This window comes from Monodelphis domestica, chromosome 2 (assembly GCF_027887165.1).
Source record: "Monodelphis domestica isolate mMonDom1 chromosome 2, mMonDom1.pri, whole genome shotgun sequence".
Taxonomy (NCBI): domain Eukaryota; kingdom Metazoa; phylum Chordata; class Mammalia; order Didelphimorphia; family Didelphidae; genus Monodelphis; species Monodelphis domestica.
Window position 1 is genome coordinate 266,588,203 of NC_077228.1, and position 15,421 is coordinate 266,603,623.

At 43.4% G+C, this 15,421-nt stretch overlaps 3 protein-coding genes and 1 non-coding gene across 15 annotated transcripts in view; 1 reads left to right on the top strand and 3 right to left on the bottom strand.

Annotated features, from left to right (window-relative positions):
- Positions 1 to 2,193, bottom strand: part of DDX39B (DExD-box helicase 39B) — a 44,949-nt gene extending 42,756 nt beyond the window's left edge. Inside the window, exons 1-3 of the mRNA XM_056817872.1 lie at positions 1,961 to 2,193; positions 923 to 1,050; positions 252 to 344 (exon numbers count right to left, since the gene is read on the bottom strand). Of these exons, the coding sequence (XP_056673850.1) occupies positions 252 to 344; positions 923 to 1,050; positions 1,961 to 2,171 (432 nt within the window). The 5' untranslated portion in view covers positions 2,172 to 2,193. The remainder of the gene's footprint in view (positions 1 to 251; positions 345 to 922; positions 1,051 to 1,960) is intronic.
- Positions 784 to 859, bottom strand: LOC130457746 (small nucleolar RNA SNORD83). Its single transcript, XR_008917020.1, has one exon. It is a non-coding gene; the product is annotated as a small nucleolar RNA SNORD83 (small nucleolar RNA).
- A 94-nt stretch (positions 2,194 to 2,287) lies between the features above and the next one.
- NFKBIL1 (NFKB inhibitor like 1) lies at positions 2,288 to 14,438 on the top strand. Of its 12 annotated transcripts, none has more exons than XM_007483526.3 (5): positions 3,630 to 3,758; positions 7,524 to 7,621; positions 10,468 to 10,745; positions 13,344 to 13,571; positions 13,721 to 14,438. In XM_007483526.3, the coding sequence occupies exons 1-5, from the start codon at positions 3,732 to 3,734 to the stop codon at positions 14,290 to 14,292; spliced, it is 1,203 nt and encodes a 400-aa protein (XP_007483588.2). In that variant the 5' UTR covers positions 3,630 to 3,731; the 3' UTR covers positions 14,293 to 14,438. The 12 variants fall into 12 exon arrangements, with proteins under 12 accessions (XP_007483591.2, XP_056673848.1, XP_007483593.2 ...); XM_056817869.1 differs by lacking the exon at positions 3,630 to 3,758 and adding an exon at positions 3,966 to 4,227; XM_007483527.2 differs by lacking the exon at positions 3,630 to 3,758 and adding an exon at positions 4,140 to 4,274.
- ATP6V1G2 (ATPase H+ transporting V1 subunit G2) lies at positions 5,608 to 9,307 on the bottom strand. Its single transcript, XM_007483533.3, has 3 exons — positions 9,173 to 9,307; positions 7,192 to 7,292; positions 5,608 to 6,686 (listed from the first exon to the last, which is right to left on the bottom strand). The coding sequence occupies exons 1-3, from the start codon at positions 9,246 to 9,248 to the stop codon at positions 6,513 to 6,515; spliced, it is 351 nt and encodes a 116-aa protein (XP_007483595.2). The 5' UTR covers positions 9,249 to 9,307; the 3' UTR covers positions 5,608 to 6,512.
- Positions 14,439 to 15,421: the final 983 nt, after the last annotated feature.

The window sequence follows — 15,421 nt, forward strand, 5'->3', positions numbered from 1 at the left end:
GGGGACATTATAAAAGCAATCTATTAAGGAAACAAAATCAAATTAATGAAAATCTCACCTACATCCAACTTTTCAGGAACCTGTCTACTACATAATGTAGCACATACCTAAAGATAGTATCTATTCTTCAGTGACTTCTGGTTCAATTTTGGTTTCTATTATGTTCCCCAACACAACTGGCAGATTCTTATTACTACTTTTCCTCCACCCTTAATTTTTCCCCTTAATCCAGTCTCCTCCCCATCAATTACCTTGACATTAGGCATGTATTTGGAGAAGCGCTCATACTCCTTACTGATTTGAAAGGCCAACTCCCGAGTATGACACATTACCAGCACAGAAACCTTAGACAGGGGATAATAGATAAATGTTTAGTAAATTGCCCTTTTTTTAAGAAGAGGAAGACCATAATGAAAAATATAACTAAGCATATCAAACAATTCTACTTCTGAGACCTAACAATTTAAGTGCCTCTTATGCACTCGAAAGCAAAAGTGCCTTATGAACTTTCAAGAATCATATCTGTTAAACTATTTTCAAATGTATGTTTGGTCTTCCAAACCAGACCACGAGCTCCTTGAGGACATCAATCTTGTCTTTCATTTTTCGTTTTTTTTCCCCCCAGTGTTGCCTCGTACAATTCTAAGCACTAGGTAGAATTTCAATAAACAGTTAAAAAAAATAAATCTCAATTAAACCAAAAACCTTAAGTTACTTTGGTCTTTAAAAGGTCTCTACAATTTAAAGTCAGAAAATCCCCACCTCTCACCCCAATATCCCATCTGCCATCAGTCAAGGGTGATAGATAAAGGTCATCTCAGCACTGAGTGCTCATGTCTCTGAAAATACATCATGTGGCTTAGACAGGAATATGTCTTTCCCTTCAATATTCCTTCCTTATTGTTCCCCACATAGTTTATACCTGACCGGTGACTGGCTCCAGCTGTTGCAGCGTGGCCAGCACAAACACAGCTGTCTTTCCCATGCCTGACTTGGCCTGGCACAAGACATCCATTCCCAAGATGGCCTGAGGAATACACTCATGCTGGACTGGGGAAAAAAGAGGGAAGATGATGGATTAGAGGTGGGTCTCCCTCCCAGACACACATCCCAAACCCCTAAAATCTCTTAAGTCTGTAACAAGGAACCAATTCCAATATTTGCTAGAAGGCAACTAGGTGGTGAAAAATCCAAAGTTCAAATCCAGCCTCAAACACTAACTATTGAACGAACCTGTGCACATCACTTAACCTATCTGCCTCAGTTTCCTCATCAATGGGGATAACAGTAGCACCTACAATCCAGATTACCATGAAGAGATAACTAAATTGTTTAATAGTACCTGGCACTTAATGCCTATTCCCTTTCCCTTTTGTTTTACATTTCTGGGTGGTTTCTGTTCCAGTCCTCTGACCATAAGACATTTCCTATGCTTTATCAGAGAAAGGCAGAAAGAAATGATTTTGAATAAAGACAGAGTAGTGGTATGATTAGGCAATACTAATCCCTAAAGAATGGGATTATGGGATTATTACCATAGTCATTAGGCAAGGCTAGAAATTCAGCCAGACTTCAGGAAATGAATCTTTTTATCTTATTCTGCTATTTTTTTATTCTACCATAGACCTCTATCTCTCACAAATCCTACCAAATTCAATCATAATCTCTCCCATCCCATTTCTACCTGCCCATCCTCATCTCTCACTACACCAATTATCTCCTGCTGCATCTACCATCATTCTAGTTCAACAGACATTTCTACACTGTTTTATCCCCATACTCAAGTCTAATTCCCTACCATCTCACTTTAGAAACCCTTACACTTCTGTTTCCATTAATTCTCGTAACAATTTCCCAGCTCTGCCCCCACTCCTCAAAACTCCATGTCCTATTCCCTCAAAGATTTTGTTCCTGGATTCTCTTTGTCCCTAGACTTATGGAGAAGAGAAAAGATGCTTACCTTCAGATGGATGCTCAAAGCCACAATCTACAATGGCCCGGAGGAGCTCTGGCTTAAGTAGAAAATCACGGAAGCCAGAGCTGTGGATGGAGACATAGGAACCTTTGACATCTTTCTTTGCAGGGGCCTCAGCACCATCACCCCCAGCTGCTGTCTCCACTTCATCATCTTCATAATCCAGGAGTTCATTGTCCACATCATTCTCTGCCATGGCTGGGTCAGGGGAAGGGGATGTCTAGATTGGTTCTTTTCAGTGCAGGGAAGCTGGGGTGGTAGAGATTCAGGGAGCAGCAGGGGAAGATGAAGAAATTGGCTTCAGAGTTGAGAACTGGGGGAAATAGGGATGGGAGAAAGAAGATGGCTTAAAAAAAATATTCCCACCAAACTCAAGTTTTCTCCATATTTTCCCCTTTCTACAAATTTTGGAATATTTCTTCTGGAGAGAGGAAAAACAAGCTGAGAAACAATAGAAAGCTGAAGTTTGGGGGCAGGAACAAGTGGGTTGATCCTCCTCCAGATCAAATGTTTATAGACCAAAGTTTGAAATAAGCAATTTAGGAACCAGAGTAAACCAACGGTACGGATGACACACTGACAAGAAGCCTGAGAGAACTGCAGAATGAAGGATGAGTGGATAATTCAGAACTGCATAAGAGTAAGGAAAATTTTAAAATGGGGGGATAGGAGAGAGGGAGTAACTACAGACACATTAATATATAATAACTTATTGAACCAGTAACTTCTTCCCACCCCTAAACCTGCAGCAACCAGTGAAAGGTGATAAGATTATTTTGATCATAGCACGAAATGATAGTTCTAGTCTTAAAATGGGCACACCACGTTGCCGGCTGTTACTCAATCCCCGGCCTGTCCAAGTCCCTCTTGGTCAGAAACCGACCAAAGGTGGAGAATTTCTAAATCAAGGGAGCAAAACATTGTTCTCCGTCAATGGCAAGGGAAGATAGGATTTCTTCATCAATAGAGTATCACGTTTCCCCTCTAACTTTGAAATAGATTGCCTTATCCACTACCTTTTTTACTAGATGGAATCAAATGGGGGGGAGGGGAAGAGAACCCGTTGGTAGTTTATACAGAGAATGGGCCCAGAAACCTGCCCCTCCCAACTGCTCCTTAAGGGGACCCTGGAGTAAAGGTACCGTAGTTAGTTTTGCTTTGGGCAGTAATTTGCATTCTCCCTACACTACGGTCCCCACAAATACTTTTGTTAAAGAGGAGAGCTGAGCCCCTCTCTACCTTTTCAGCAACGGGGGGACTGCTCCAGAGAAGGATGGCGCCAAGGCGCGAGGGATTATCCCACAAGGGCCGCAGTAGCTGGGACACAATGGCGCCACGACCGCCATCTTGGGTCCTCCCCCTCCGCTCCCGGCCGCCCCCCTCCCCCCTCCCCCGGGGGCTCTTCCCTCCCGGGCGGGGCGGGAAAGGAGGCGGAAATAACGGCCCCGCAGGGGCCTGGAGGCCAGAGGACCGCTCTTGGCAGAGGTATCAGGGGTCCCCTGCTGTCGAATGGCCTCAAAGGAGGATGGATGGATGTGGATGGAGACCGTGGTCGCCGCTTACCTGAGCGGGGAAGAAATGCGTCTGGTGGCGGCAGCGGCGGCGACCGAGGAAAGCGGCCTCCACTTCCGGTCCCCGCGTTCCCTCTCCCCTTTTCCACCCCGCTCTCTTTCCAGGGTGCCAATGCGCAATCGCGGAGGACAGGAAGCGTGGCCTGAGGACCTCCTACGCCTTAACCGTCCCGCGCACTAGGGAGATGCCCTCTCTAAACGCCTGCCTGGATGTAAACTATTAGTCTTCTCCTACTTCCTCTGTTTCTGCTCTAATCAAAGGGTTTGGGGGGAAATTTCCAGTACTATTTTTTCTTTTTAGTGAACCTTCCCCTCGCCACTACCCCGAACTCCCTCCCACTATTTCTCTTTTCAGTCAGGCTTGCTTAGGGCAGTGCCCCTCGTTTGGAACGCAATGAATGGGACGCGGAAGCGGCAGCGCGTTCCCACGGGGTCCTATCGCGGCCCCGGTTGCCAAGGTGACCTAGGCATACTTTTGTTTAGGCTTTACCAGGGGCCTATGCGCTGGATGTGATTGCTGTATGACCATGGGACGGGAGGGGAATTGGGACAATGGATGGAGGAAAGGGAAGCTGGGGTGCATATCTGATAGAACAGGTAACTGGGTGTCCCTGCAGGAAGAAGGAAGTTGTCTTGCTGCCGTTCCGACCGGGACCCCCAAAGGCCGCCCAGTGCAACCAAGTCAGTAAACAAACATTTATTAAACACCTACTATTTCAGGCACTGTGGTAAGTGCTAGTAATGCCAAGAAAGATAAAAAACATGGTTCCTGCCTCCGAGGAGGTCACAATCTAATAGAGAAATTAACAAATAAGTGTGTACACAAAAGATAGCTAGAGAACAAATGGAGGATCCTCCGACTAAGGCATAGGGCCTGGGGGAGAGGAGGAGACTTTAGCTAAGTCTTTAGGAATGCCTACAGGGGGTAGTGATTAGGGGTGAGGTCATCACAACTGATCTGAAACCACACACACAAACAACACACAGGGTCCCTGGTAGATGGTCCTACTTATGGATATCCTTGATTGATTTTCTATAATAGTGACTAATATTCCTTTAAGTGCCTTAAAGTTTAAAAAGTATAGACAGCCACTGCCTTGGCACTGTCACAAAGCAAAGCCAGGTTAGTGGGCAATGGAGAGAAAGGGGGTATAGACTATGCCTAGATGCAGGTTACTTGGCTTCCTCATTTTCTTTTTTCCTAACTGGACTAGTGCTGCTTCTTTCAGTCCTGGTGTCCCCAATCCACAAAACCTGCCCCTTCAGCCTAGATGGGATAAGGGTGAAGCCCAAATTCTAGGGTTCCTAAGGCAAATAACCAGGCTCCCTAATTCAGTGTTATGTTGCCAACTAAGACTTACCAGAGGGGAACATAGTTGTTAGAGGATAATCTTAATCTATAATGATAATAGCAAGTATTTAGAAAGCACTGTGCTAAATGCTTTACAATTATTTGACAACAATTCTGGGAGGTCATTATCTCCATTTTTTATAGATGAAGAAGCTGAGGCAAGCAGGTTAAATGACTTGCCATAGCTAGTAAGTGTTTGAGTACAGATTTGAATTTAGGTCTTCCTGACTCTGAGCCCAGTGTACCATTTATGTCTGTCAGACACATATGAATATGTCAGGCACTTTTTGTGCATCTCTCCCCTACCTTTATCACTTATTGGGATGAGTTGCATAAACAAACTTTAGTGTGAAACCAGATTTGAAGTGTGATATAATGGAAAAATCAATAGATTTGGAGTAGGAGATGTAGGTACAAATCCCAGTTCTGGCCTGTATTTAAAATTGTGTGAACTTGGAAAATAATTTTCTCCTTCTGAGAATCAACATATAAAAGTGTAGAAAATAAGATTAGATTAAATGATCGAAGTTTTCCTACAGGATCTAAGTCTTATGACTTCCATTATTTGCCCTAAACATAAAATTATTCAAGTTCTAAAGATGCTTTATCCTAACAGTTCCAAATTTGATAAATAATGAAGATGAGAAGGAAAGAAAAATGGGGTATTGTGAAACTCTCCTTGAGATTCTCCAAAAAAGAACTCTTACAAGTTTTTCAGACCTTATTTTATTGACATTTACATTGGTTTCACTTCACAGTTGAGTAGAATCCAATAGGAAATTGAAGTGTGAGAGAAGGAAAATGGAAAAGGATAGGGGATACTCCCATAACAGCATTACATGGAATACAAGATGTTCCTCTATAGTTAAGACAGGCAATAGTAGGAGTCAAATAGGTCTCTTCCAAGAAGAAATTTTGAGGGATAGGAGAAAAAACAAAAGAATGGAGAAGTAAAGGAGATAATGCTAGGAGAGAAAAAAAATAAGTAAGGAGGAAATAGAAACCTTTGAAGCCATAATAAGATCAATGGAACCATGGAGGTCAGCTAGTTTCATCATTAGTCACAGGAAAGAGGAAACCCAGACATGTGAAGGATAGTCATTTAAATTATGTTATTGGGATTACTTAAATGAAACCAATTGGGGAGAGATTTTTACTTATCTGGGAAACATTTTATTAATAACTGATATGTAGCCTTTAATACTTCAAGGTTTCCAAAGCACTTTGCACATATTATCTCTTTTGATCCTCACTAGAAACTTGTAAAGTAGGTACTTTTGTTGTCTCCATTTTATAGATGAAGAAATTAAATAACTTGCCTTGAGGGTTACATAGACACTATTAAAGTATCTTAGGGCAGGCTGTCAAGGTCAAGGTTTTAAGATCACTGCGGGGTAAATTTAGAAATTTAGATTCTGTGTAAAGGAGGCATCATTCTCAGGAAACTCAGAAGGTCCTGGTGGGAGTTATGGAGCTAAAGAAGATTTAGGGTTCCATATGGAAGAGTTACAGGATGACTCCTTGAGTTTCTGGGGAAATGATAGGTAAAATGGGATATGAATGGAAGACAAGGTATGAGGTTCTAGGAAGTGGGGGGGGTGGGGGTGACTGGTGACTAGGCAGCAATCCGGTAGTTGGGATGGATGTAGGGCTTGATGTCACAGACCAGGCCCAGGAGATGAGCCAAGACCCGCTCACGACTGCGCTGCTGAGAGCTCTGCATGCCCTGAACCTGGCGACGTGTTGCCTGCTCCACCTCAGCTGACAAGTTCCCCTGGGAGCCCATGGCCTGGGGTGGGGGTAATAAAGGTGGGAAAGGGGGGAGAAATAGGAAAGAAAAACAGAGAAGGGACCCAAAGTGTGAGGTTGCCCAAGGAAAAGACAGAAAGCAGGATCAAGAAAAAAAAAGACCCAAATGACCCTTCCCTTGAATCCTTATGTACAGATGATATACATTCTACTACAGCTGTCCAGACAACACAGAGACACACAACCTTCATTAAAAGCTTACCTTATAATAATTCAGAGACTGAATTCTCCATCAACTCCAACATTATCACTTTCAGTGGAAAGATTACAATATTCCCCACCCCAGACCATTCATCTCACACTGAAAAAAACCCAAACATTGCCTCAAAAATAATTTCTTTCCTTAATTCCAAAAATCTTTCCTTAGAGACCCCCAGACTTCCCTCTACATCACAAAAATATTTGAAACATCACATTGGAGTTCTTTTTGCCCCCAGTATTACTCTGATGCCCCCCTTCAATCTGAAATGTACCCTAAATCTTACCGCTTGCTGCTTGCTCTGGAATTCCTGCTCCCGTTCCCTACGGTATTGCTCTACCTCCATCTGAGCTTCTTCCTTGGCCTGCTTCAGTCGCCGAGCCTTCCCTGGAGTGAGGAAAGGGAAGAACAGCCCCCCAAAGGTAGTTAAGGGGCTCTTTGAGTCAGAAGAATCCTTCATGATCATCCTAGTAGTTCAATTCCTGGTTTTACACATTTCTCCAAAGGAACCCTGACATTTAGGGCCTAGACTCCACCTCACATCCCCGCCCCCACCCCATAGCAGCTCCTCTCAATAATCTAAATGTCCATTTCTCTTAATCCCTATTCCCTGCCAAGGTTCTCACTCTTTCGGGCATCTGCCACCTTCTCCGCCGCTCTTTTCTCAGCCTGCAGCAGCTGCTGGATGCCCTGGGATTGACTGGCCATCTCTTCTGGTAAGTGGTGATGCTACCAAAGGTACCAGTTTACTGCCACTACCTCCACCCCCAATCATCCAGCTATTCCTCTTTCTCTCCGTTGGGTCTTAGTGTCCCCCTGCTCTCAGTTCCCTCTTCCCATCGATTCAGATTAATCCTCCTTTCATTCCTCCTCTCCCCCAACTAATTCCCTTGCTCTTGCAGTACCAACCTGAGATCACCTGAGGGCAACAAAGACCAGATCATTGCCCGTCAGTATCTCTCCCCGCCCACCCCCGCCCCCACCCCCAGCCTGATTTCCCATCTTCCTAGTTTTTGTCAGCAAGACTTCTACTTTGCTCATGCCTCCATTCTAGACCTTGGTGGGTAAGAGTTTCTGTGAAATATAAAAGAGGAGGTAATGGATATTGGTGGCCATGAGCATGAAGTTCATAAAGGTCAAAGAATGGAACTAAAAGGCAGAGATCACTCCCATGGACTGGAAATGTACAAGATTCTTTTTCTCTACATCTCTTTTCTCTATAACTCCTCTCCCCATAATATCCAGCATTTGTATCCAGCTTTAAGGTTTGCAAAATGACTTACGAATATTATCTCATTTTATCCTTATAAAAACCTCAGAAGGTTTGTGCTATTAAACCCCATTTCAACTGAGGCACAAAGAAATTACATGACTTGCCCAGGGTCACACAGCTAGTTCTAGAGAATACAGCGCTGGGCCTGGAAATACCTGCATTAAAATCCGACCTTAGACATAGCTGAGTGACCTTGGACAAGTCACTTAGGGGAAGGGAAGCAATAACACACCTACTCTGTAGTCGGGACTGCACTAAACACTTTAGTAGTTTTACAAATATCTCATGGATCCTCACAACAATTCCGGGAAGTACATGCTGTTGTCACCCCCATTTTATAGATGAGAAAATTGAGGTAAAGGTTAAATGACTTGCCTAGGATCATACAGCCAGCTGCCTATAGGATGAAGGCTATGAACTAGGTATTCCCGATTTCAAGGATCTATGCATTCACTGCACCACCTACTGCCACTCTACCTCTGCCTCAGTTTCCTCATCTGTATAATGAGGATAATCACATCTACCCGCCAATTTTTTGTCGTGAGGATAAAAATGAGATATTTGTAAAGCATTTTGCAAACCTTAAAGCTCCAAATAAATTCTTATAGTTAATCGTTATGTCCCTGAGGACAAGTCTGAACCCCAGATCCAGCGTTTGATCTGTCTGTTGAGCCCCCTCACCGCCTCTCCTTCCTCTCTATCTCGTCCTCATTTCCAGTTCTTTCCCTACGGTTTGTATTTCTGGCTCCGCAATTTTCCTTCTCTCCACCTCCCGCCAGCCCTTTCTGTATCGCCTTCTCCCTTGATCTGTTGGATCACTACAGTTTTTCCCCTACTCCACCCCGCCGGCTCTTTTCTCTTTCTCTAGATTCACCCCACCACCGGGTAAGAAGGACTAGGGGGAAAGGAGGTCCATGATGAAATCTCCCGCTTCATCCTTCTCCAGGTCGCGCCGACGCCGAACCGCGAACAGCCTGCCCCTGCCCTACCCTACCTAGTCCCGTCCTGTCCCGTCCCGTCCAGTGGAACCTTTCTCTCATGCCTCGCGTTGTTCCTCGAAGGCCGAACATTGGTAGTTGTGGTCTTCCGCCCTCTCCCTTGGCTTGTTTCCGGTTTGCTTCCGCCCTTCTTCTTTAGGGCACCTGGGCTCCTCGAGGTGGGGCTGCGTCTCTATTTATTGGTTGTAAGAGGTCTTCACTTCCTTCCCCCACCGACCATCTTTTGAAGAGCTTGCGGCCGATTCCGGCTTCGTGTCCCAGCTGGTGCTGATCTCTGCAAAGCGACCATAGACCTGGCTACTTTAGTAGCCGTGCGGCCTGGGAGCTGGGCTTAGCTTTTTTCATCCATTTTGGGATTAGGATTGGGCTAGATCAGTGCTTCTTAGTTATGAGTGTCTGTGGTGAACTCTTATCTGCTGTTTGATGCAGCCAATGGCCCCTCTTAGACTAAAGCTTTTAAATCATTTAAGAAAAGACTAAATTTCGAGATTATAAATGTTATGTTCCTCTCTACCCCGAGGAGCTTGCTTTCATCTTGGACCCTGACAGCAGATTACCACTGTTGGATACCCTCGAAGCTGCCCTAGAAGGGTTCTACTCACCAAGAGACAGTCTAGCAGGGCAGTATTTTTACAACTTCCCTGGTAGGTCAGGGCAGCCCCAAGTCTTACAGTGTAAGACATTAGGGCAGGCAAAGAAAGCCTTGGTGGAGGAATGGTAGCTCCCTAGCACCCACCTTTAGCCGTCTGGGCCCTGCTCATCCGCAGATAGATAATTTAGATATATGTAGGCAGTTATCAAACTATGTGATTACAAAAGTCATATGCTCAAATTTTGCAGCAGCCTAGTGTTCATGTCTTCAAAATCCTTTTTTTAATTGTACTGTCTGAACATGACTAATGAGGAAATATTTTTTGCATGATTTCATAAATGTAATGAGAATTGCCTTTTCAAAGGATTAGGGAGGGGCTGAAGGGAGTGAGAATATTTAGAACTCAAAATAGAAATTAAATTTAAAATACATATATAAAATGAAAAAAATTGTACCTTTTGGCCCAAAGGACCACAAAAAGTTATCTTCTCTCCATATTTATATGTCTACTTACTCCAATACCCTATTAAAAAGATACTTACATTTTAAAGAGAAGATAGTTTTTATTTCAAGATTTAAAGTGGAAGGTAGAACTGTATAACAGGCAGAAAAAAAGTATGGAAAAAGCAGAGAAAATGAAAGGGACAACATGGCGCATATGTTTTCTTCTGATTCTAATTGCCTTTTCTCTCTTCTCAGCCCAAGAGCCAGCATGAGTTCTTCCTCTCGACAACGACATAGGGAGAGACGTTTCAGAAAATATCTGTCTGCTGGACGGCTGAGCAAGGCTAAGTCCCTCTTTCAACGCCACCCAAAGCTGAATATAGATGCTGGAGAACCACCACCACTCCATCGAGCCTGTGCCCGTAAAGATGCCCCTGCCTTTCAACTGCTACTCCATCTTGGGGCTGACCCCACTCACCAGGACTGCCATGGGAATACTGCCCTGCATGCTGCTGCCCAACAGGGTCCTAGTGGTGAGTACAACCTTATAGGATAGCTTTGAAAGTGTTAGACAGTCGTTGTCTGCTATCAAAATCCAAGATGAAAACAAGACCCTTGGGATGCCAGATATTTGCTTGGTCATAAGAATAAATTTCTTCAGATATAAAATGGAAATGATAATAATAATTACACTACCTACTTTACAGGGTTGTTGTGAAGGTCAAAATGGATAGTTGTTATAGCTAGGTAGCACAGTAGAGTACATATCCTGAAGTGAGGAAGACTCATTTTCCTGAGTTAAAATCTGACCCCAGACAATGACCCTGGATAAGTCACTTAACCCCATTTGCCTCAGTCTTCTCATCTATAAAATGACCAATAGCAAACCAATCCAGTGTCTCTGCAAAGAAAAAAATGGAGTCACAGAATTAGACACAATTGAAAATACTACTTAAGAACCAAAAAAAACCCTAACACATGATAAATGTATGTGTGTGTTTGTACATACCTATATGTATCCAAAATCGATGTGTATATACACATATATACATATATAGATCTGTGTGCATATATATAAATATATACACACATATTAGATATATATATATGTATCTAAGATGGCATTCAAATAAGATTTTTACATCCATTCATTTCCTACTCTGTTTACCTATAATGTGACAGAAAAATTTCTAACCTGCTTTTTCTGTCCAGAATGATAGCTATTTTTGTATATCTCTTTGCTAATTGGTGACATCCCTCTACTCAGAACTTTCTAGGGGCTTCTCATTGTCCCCTAGAGAATAAAGTTCAGACACCTTAGCCTTACATTCCAAAGTTTCCATAATTTGACTTTATTTTACTTTTCCCAAACCTTATCTTCCTTTGTTCACCTACCTTCTTGGCCCTACTGTAGCCAAATTCATCTGCTGATTTTTTCCCTATATATGGGGATGTACACTACTGCCTTTGTGTCTTTGCTCATGATGTTCCTCTTGTTTGGAATATTTACCCAACTGATGGGAGCCATCAAGCCAGGATGCCTTGACAGAGTCACGAGTGGTAGCTAAGGAAGCAACAGAGTGGCCCTTGACAAGATGTGATTGCCCACTCAGTCCCCCTTACATGACCTCTCTCATCAATACCCCTTACCTATGATATTGACATGATTATTATTCCCCCTAGTCTCAGAAGGAATAATGCAAGAGCAAAATACCTGCACCCTAATTCTCTAAAACATCACCAAAAGATCAGACCCTCAAACCCTAGCCCAAAAGACTATCATGGCTTAACTTTTACTTAGGTACATAATTCCCAGCAAAACCGCAGCTACAGGTCAAGCCCAGAACTTTCCCACTCACAGAAACCTATTCTCATGAAGCCAGCACACAAGTCAGTCATAGAGGCCCATACAATAAGTACATCAAGCTTCAATATGCCTCAGTGACTCGATTTCACAAACCAGTAACTCAGGAACTCCCTAGTAAAAACCCTGAGAAATGACCAGTCTAAATTTGAATTGTGTTCCCAGTACCCCTCAACCTCAATGATACGATTGTTGAATTGTCTTTTAAGAACTTTTGATTAATTATTCCATTTTATTAAAAGCAAAAAGTAAATTTCCTTGATTGTTTGTAAACTCAAAACTTCTCACAAGGTACTGAGAAAATTAAGCTACCTGTGACAAAATCACTTATCTTGTGTGCAACCTTTTATTCTGTCTGTAATCACAATATAAGAATATAGAATGTTAATTAAGTGATTTGTTAAAAGTTAATGTATCACTTTTCCAATTATCTCTCTTTGAACATGTGTGTTTGGTAATATATCTGTGTGCCAAGAAAACGGGTATAAAAATAAACCCCAGGCCTGGGAATGGTGGAGCAGCTATCAGATGCAAAGCAGTCCCATGGCTGTAATGATTAAGCTGCCTTCCGTTTGTTGTTGTTTTTTTTTGACTGATCCTTTGCCACCTGTCGGGAACCCCTGGAGTTGCGAGTGAGGGTGGACCTCGCCCATGGCACCCAACTATCTTGAGCCTTATCCTTCCTCTAGTACTCATGGCAAGTCATTGCTCTTATAGGATTGTAGATTTAGAATTGGATGGGACCTCAGAATCACATCTAGTTTAGCCCCCTCATTTAAAATTAAATTTTAAATTTCAGATGATAAAACTGAGGAACAGAAAGATGTACAGGGTATCATATCCAAGGAGGCAATATTTGAACCTGATTCTTTCTGACTACAAGTCTTGTTCTCTCTCTGCTATGCTCTGTTGATTCTTCCAGGAAGCACTTTTTCTGTGAATCAGTCATATGGAACTTAGCATATACAATCTCAGAGTGACATTTTACACATGTAATTGACTTCTCTAACAAGACTATAAGACCCTTGGCAAGATTGTGTCTTAGATCTATTTGTATCCCCAGTGCCCACCATCTGGCTCATGATGTTGGTCTTCTGAATGAGAGTTGGTACCCAAATAGGTAATTTTTCTCCTCTATTGCTCCCCCCATTATTTAACTTTTCTTGAGCTTGGATATCAACTGGCAGTATTCTTATAATTGATGTGATAGCCACAGCAAACAACAGAAGCTGGCCCTGATCTTTTGCCTTTTGACCCCTGCCAACAGCCTACAAGGACTTCTTCGTGCCTCTGATGACACAGTATCCCACTGCCATGAAGATGAAAAACAAGCAAGGAGAGACCCCTGGGGAGCTTCTGGGCTGGGAAATGTCCCCAGAGTCATCTTTAAAAGTTGAGGAAGAAAAAGAAAAGGCTGACAAAGAAAAAAAATGGAGGCAAAAACTTCAGGAGGAGCTGGAGGATGAGTGTCAAGAGATGCTGGGGAGGTTTGAGGGTAAGGCTAGATACTTTATTGATTCCTGTACTTTCCTTACTGTTTAGCTACTCCACCCTGGTTCCCATTGTTTTCATCTTTTCAGTCCCCATCTTTCTCCTGATTTCCTTCCTCCTGGCTTCATTGTTTTTCTTTCCATTGTTCCTTAGATGATGAGGACACCCCAGAGCCTGAGTCTTTCTCCGCCTGGTCTGAACGCCTGGCCCGAGAACATGCTCAGAAACAACAACAGCAACAAGCAACAGAAAGAGCCCAGCATCCAAAATGTTCATCCACCTCATACCACAGCTGGCAACAGCAGGAGAAGGAGCGTTGTCTCTTCCAAGAGCGTGCTCGGACAAAGGAAAAAGAATTGAGAGAAAGCCGAGCCAAGAAGGCCCAGGAAAGAGGGCATTGTTGGGGAGACCCCACTAAAATAAAGCTATGGGGAGACTTCACCAAGGGCGGGGACAGACTCTGGTGCTTTGGAGATATACCCTGGCCCTGCCTTGGAGAGAGGGACCCTGAGGCAATGGCAGAAGCCCTGGTGGCCAAGGGCCCCCCATCCACAGATAGGAGAGCCCTAAAAAGATACTTGAGGACCCAGCAGGTTAAATGGCATCCTGACCGATTCCTACAGAGATTTGGGGGCCAAATTGAAAGTAGGGAAAGAGAAAAAGTAATGGAAATTGTTACAGCTTTGTCCCAGGCCCTTAATCGCCATGCAGAAAACCTGAAATGACCCAGAGAAAAAACACAGAGACTTGGCCCATGTTTTTTTTTTTTCAAAGATCATTATTTTATTATCTATTCTTCAGGTATTGTCTCAGAAACAATCTAATTACAAAAATTTGGAATGTTGAATAAATGCTGATTGATAAAAGAAAACATTATATAGCTGCTGACATGGGAAAATTTGGGGGAAACACAGCAAATTAATACAATAAGCTCAATGTAGACAACAGGATTCAGGGGACAAGGACAATATATAGGGCCCATAATGTGGGGGAAATGGAGCGTAGGGATAAAGAAGAGGTGGGAACAGCAAAGGATGAGACCTAAATGAGGACAGGCTGTGGGTTAATGGTAAAGTTGAGTTGGAACAGTTGTGGGAGTCTGCTACCACTAGACCTCTTCCTATTTATTTCCTGATAAAAACATAGTTCCCCATCCTACTCGAATCTCTCCTCTGCCTTTTTCCATCTCTGTGGTTTCTAACCCCTATGACACCTTCCATTTTCTAAGCCTACAGTTCCTATATGCCAGAGACATATGTGTGTGATGTGCTCTTGACCTGTGATAATCGCTTTTTCCTGGCCTGGCCAACAGGATCCAAGTCCAGAGGCCTTGATTTGTCCCCCAAATTTCACATATCTCTTCCTTCTCCTTCACATTTAGACCAAGTGCCTAAGTCATCTCAACCCAGTTTGTGGCTGGAGAAACAGACAATGTGAACAGGGCAAAAAGGGAACAAAACTGTGATCTCTTCTCCAGCTACCCAACTAGAACCACATCCTCCTTCCCCTTTCCTCCCTCCCTCCAGGGCTTTCCCTTTGCTGAGTCACAAGGATTTGAGGTGGGGGGCAGTTGAGTTTCAGAGACCCATGAGGAGATGTAGGAGGACAGAGTTGGGGGGAGCCATGAGCAGAGAGGGAAGCAGCCCTTCTGTGGAGGAGTGCAATTTCAATTGCTAAAAATAACATCAGGGGAAGGAAGAGGAAAGGGCCAAATTATGTAACCTGGGTTGTCTGTTCTTGGGTAACCAGAGATCCACACCCGAGGCCTAGACCCAACCTTTCGAGTCTTCCCAACTGGTAACTAAGCATCAGATAGACCAGGCTTCTCAAGGAACTTGAGCATCTGTACCTTGG

What these genes read in the sequence shown, in the direction of transcription:
- NFKBIL1 (XM_056817869.1), top strand. Translation starts at nt 4,099, where the DNA reads ATGGATGGAGGAAAGGGAAGCTGGGGTGCATATCTGATAGAACAGGTA. An exon ending in AGGCCGCCCAGTGCAACCAA is followed by an intron (nt 4,228 to 7,523) that starts GTCAGTAAACAA and finishes TTCCCTGCCAAG; the next exon opens with GTTCTCACTCTTTCGGGCAT. An exon ending in TTGACTGGCCATCTCTTCTG is followed by an intron (nt 7,622 to 10,467) that starts GTAAGTGGTGAT and finishes CTCTCTTCTCAG; the next exon opens with CCCAAGAGCCAGCATGAGTT.
- ATP6V1G2 (XM_007483533.3), bottom strand. Translation starts at nt 9,248, where the DNA reads ATGTTCGGCCTTCGAGGAACAACGCGAGGCATGAGAGAAAGGTTCCAC. An exon ending in ACGGGACAGGACGGGACTAG is followed by an intron (nt 7,293 to 9,172) that starts GTAGGGTAGGGC and finishes TCCTCACTCCAG; the next exon opens with GGAAGGCTCGGCGACTGAAG. An exon ending in TCCAGAGCAAGCAGCAAGCG is followed by an intron (nt 6,687 to 7,191) that starts GTAAGATTTAGG and finishes CCCCCACCCCAG; the next exon opens with GCCATGGGCTCCCAGGGGAA.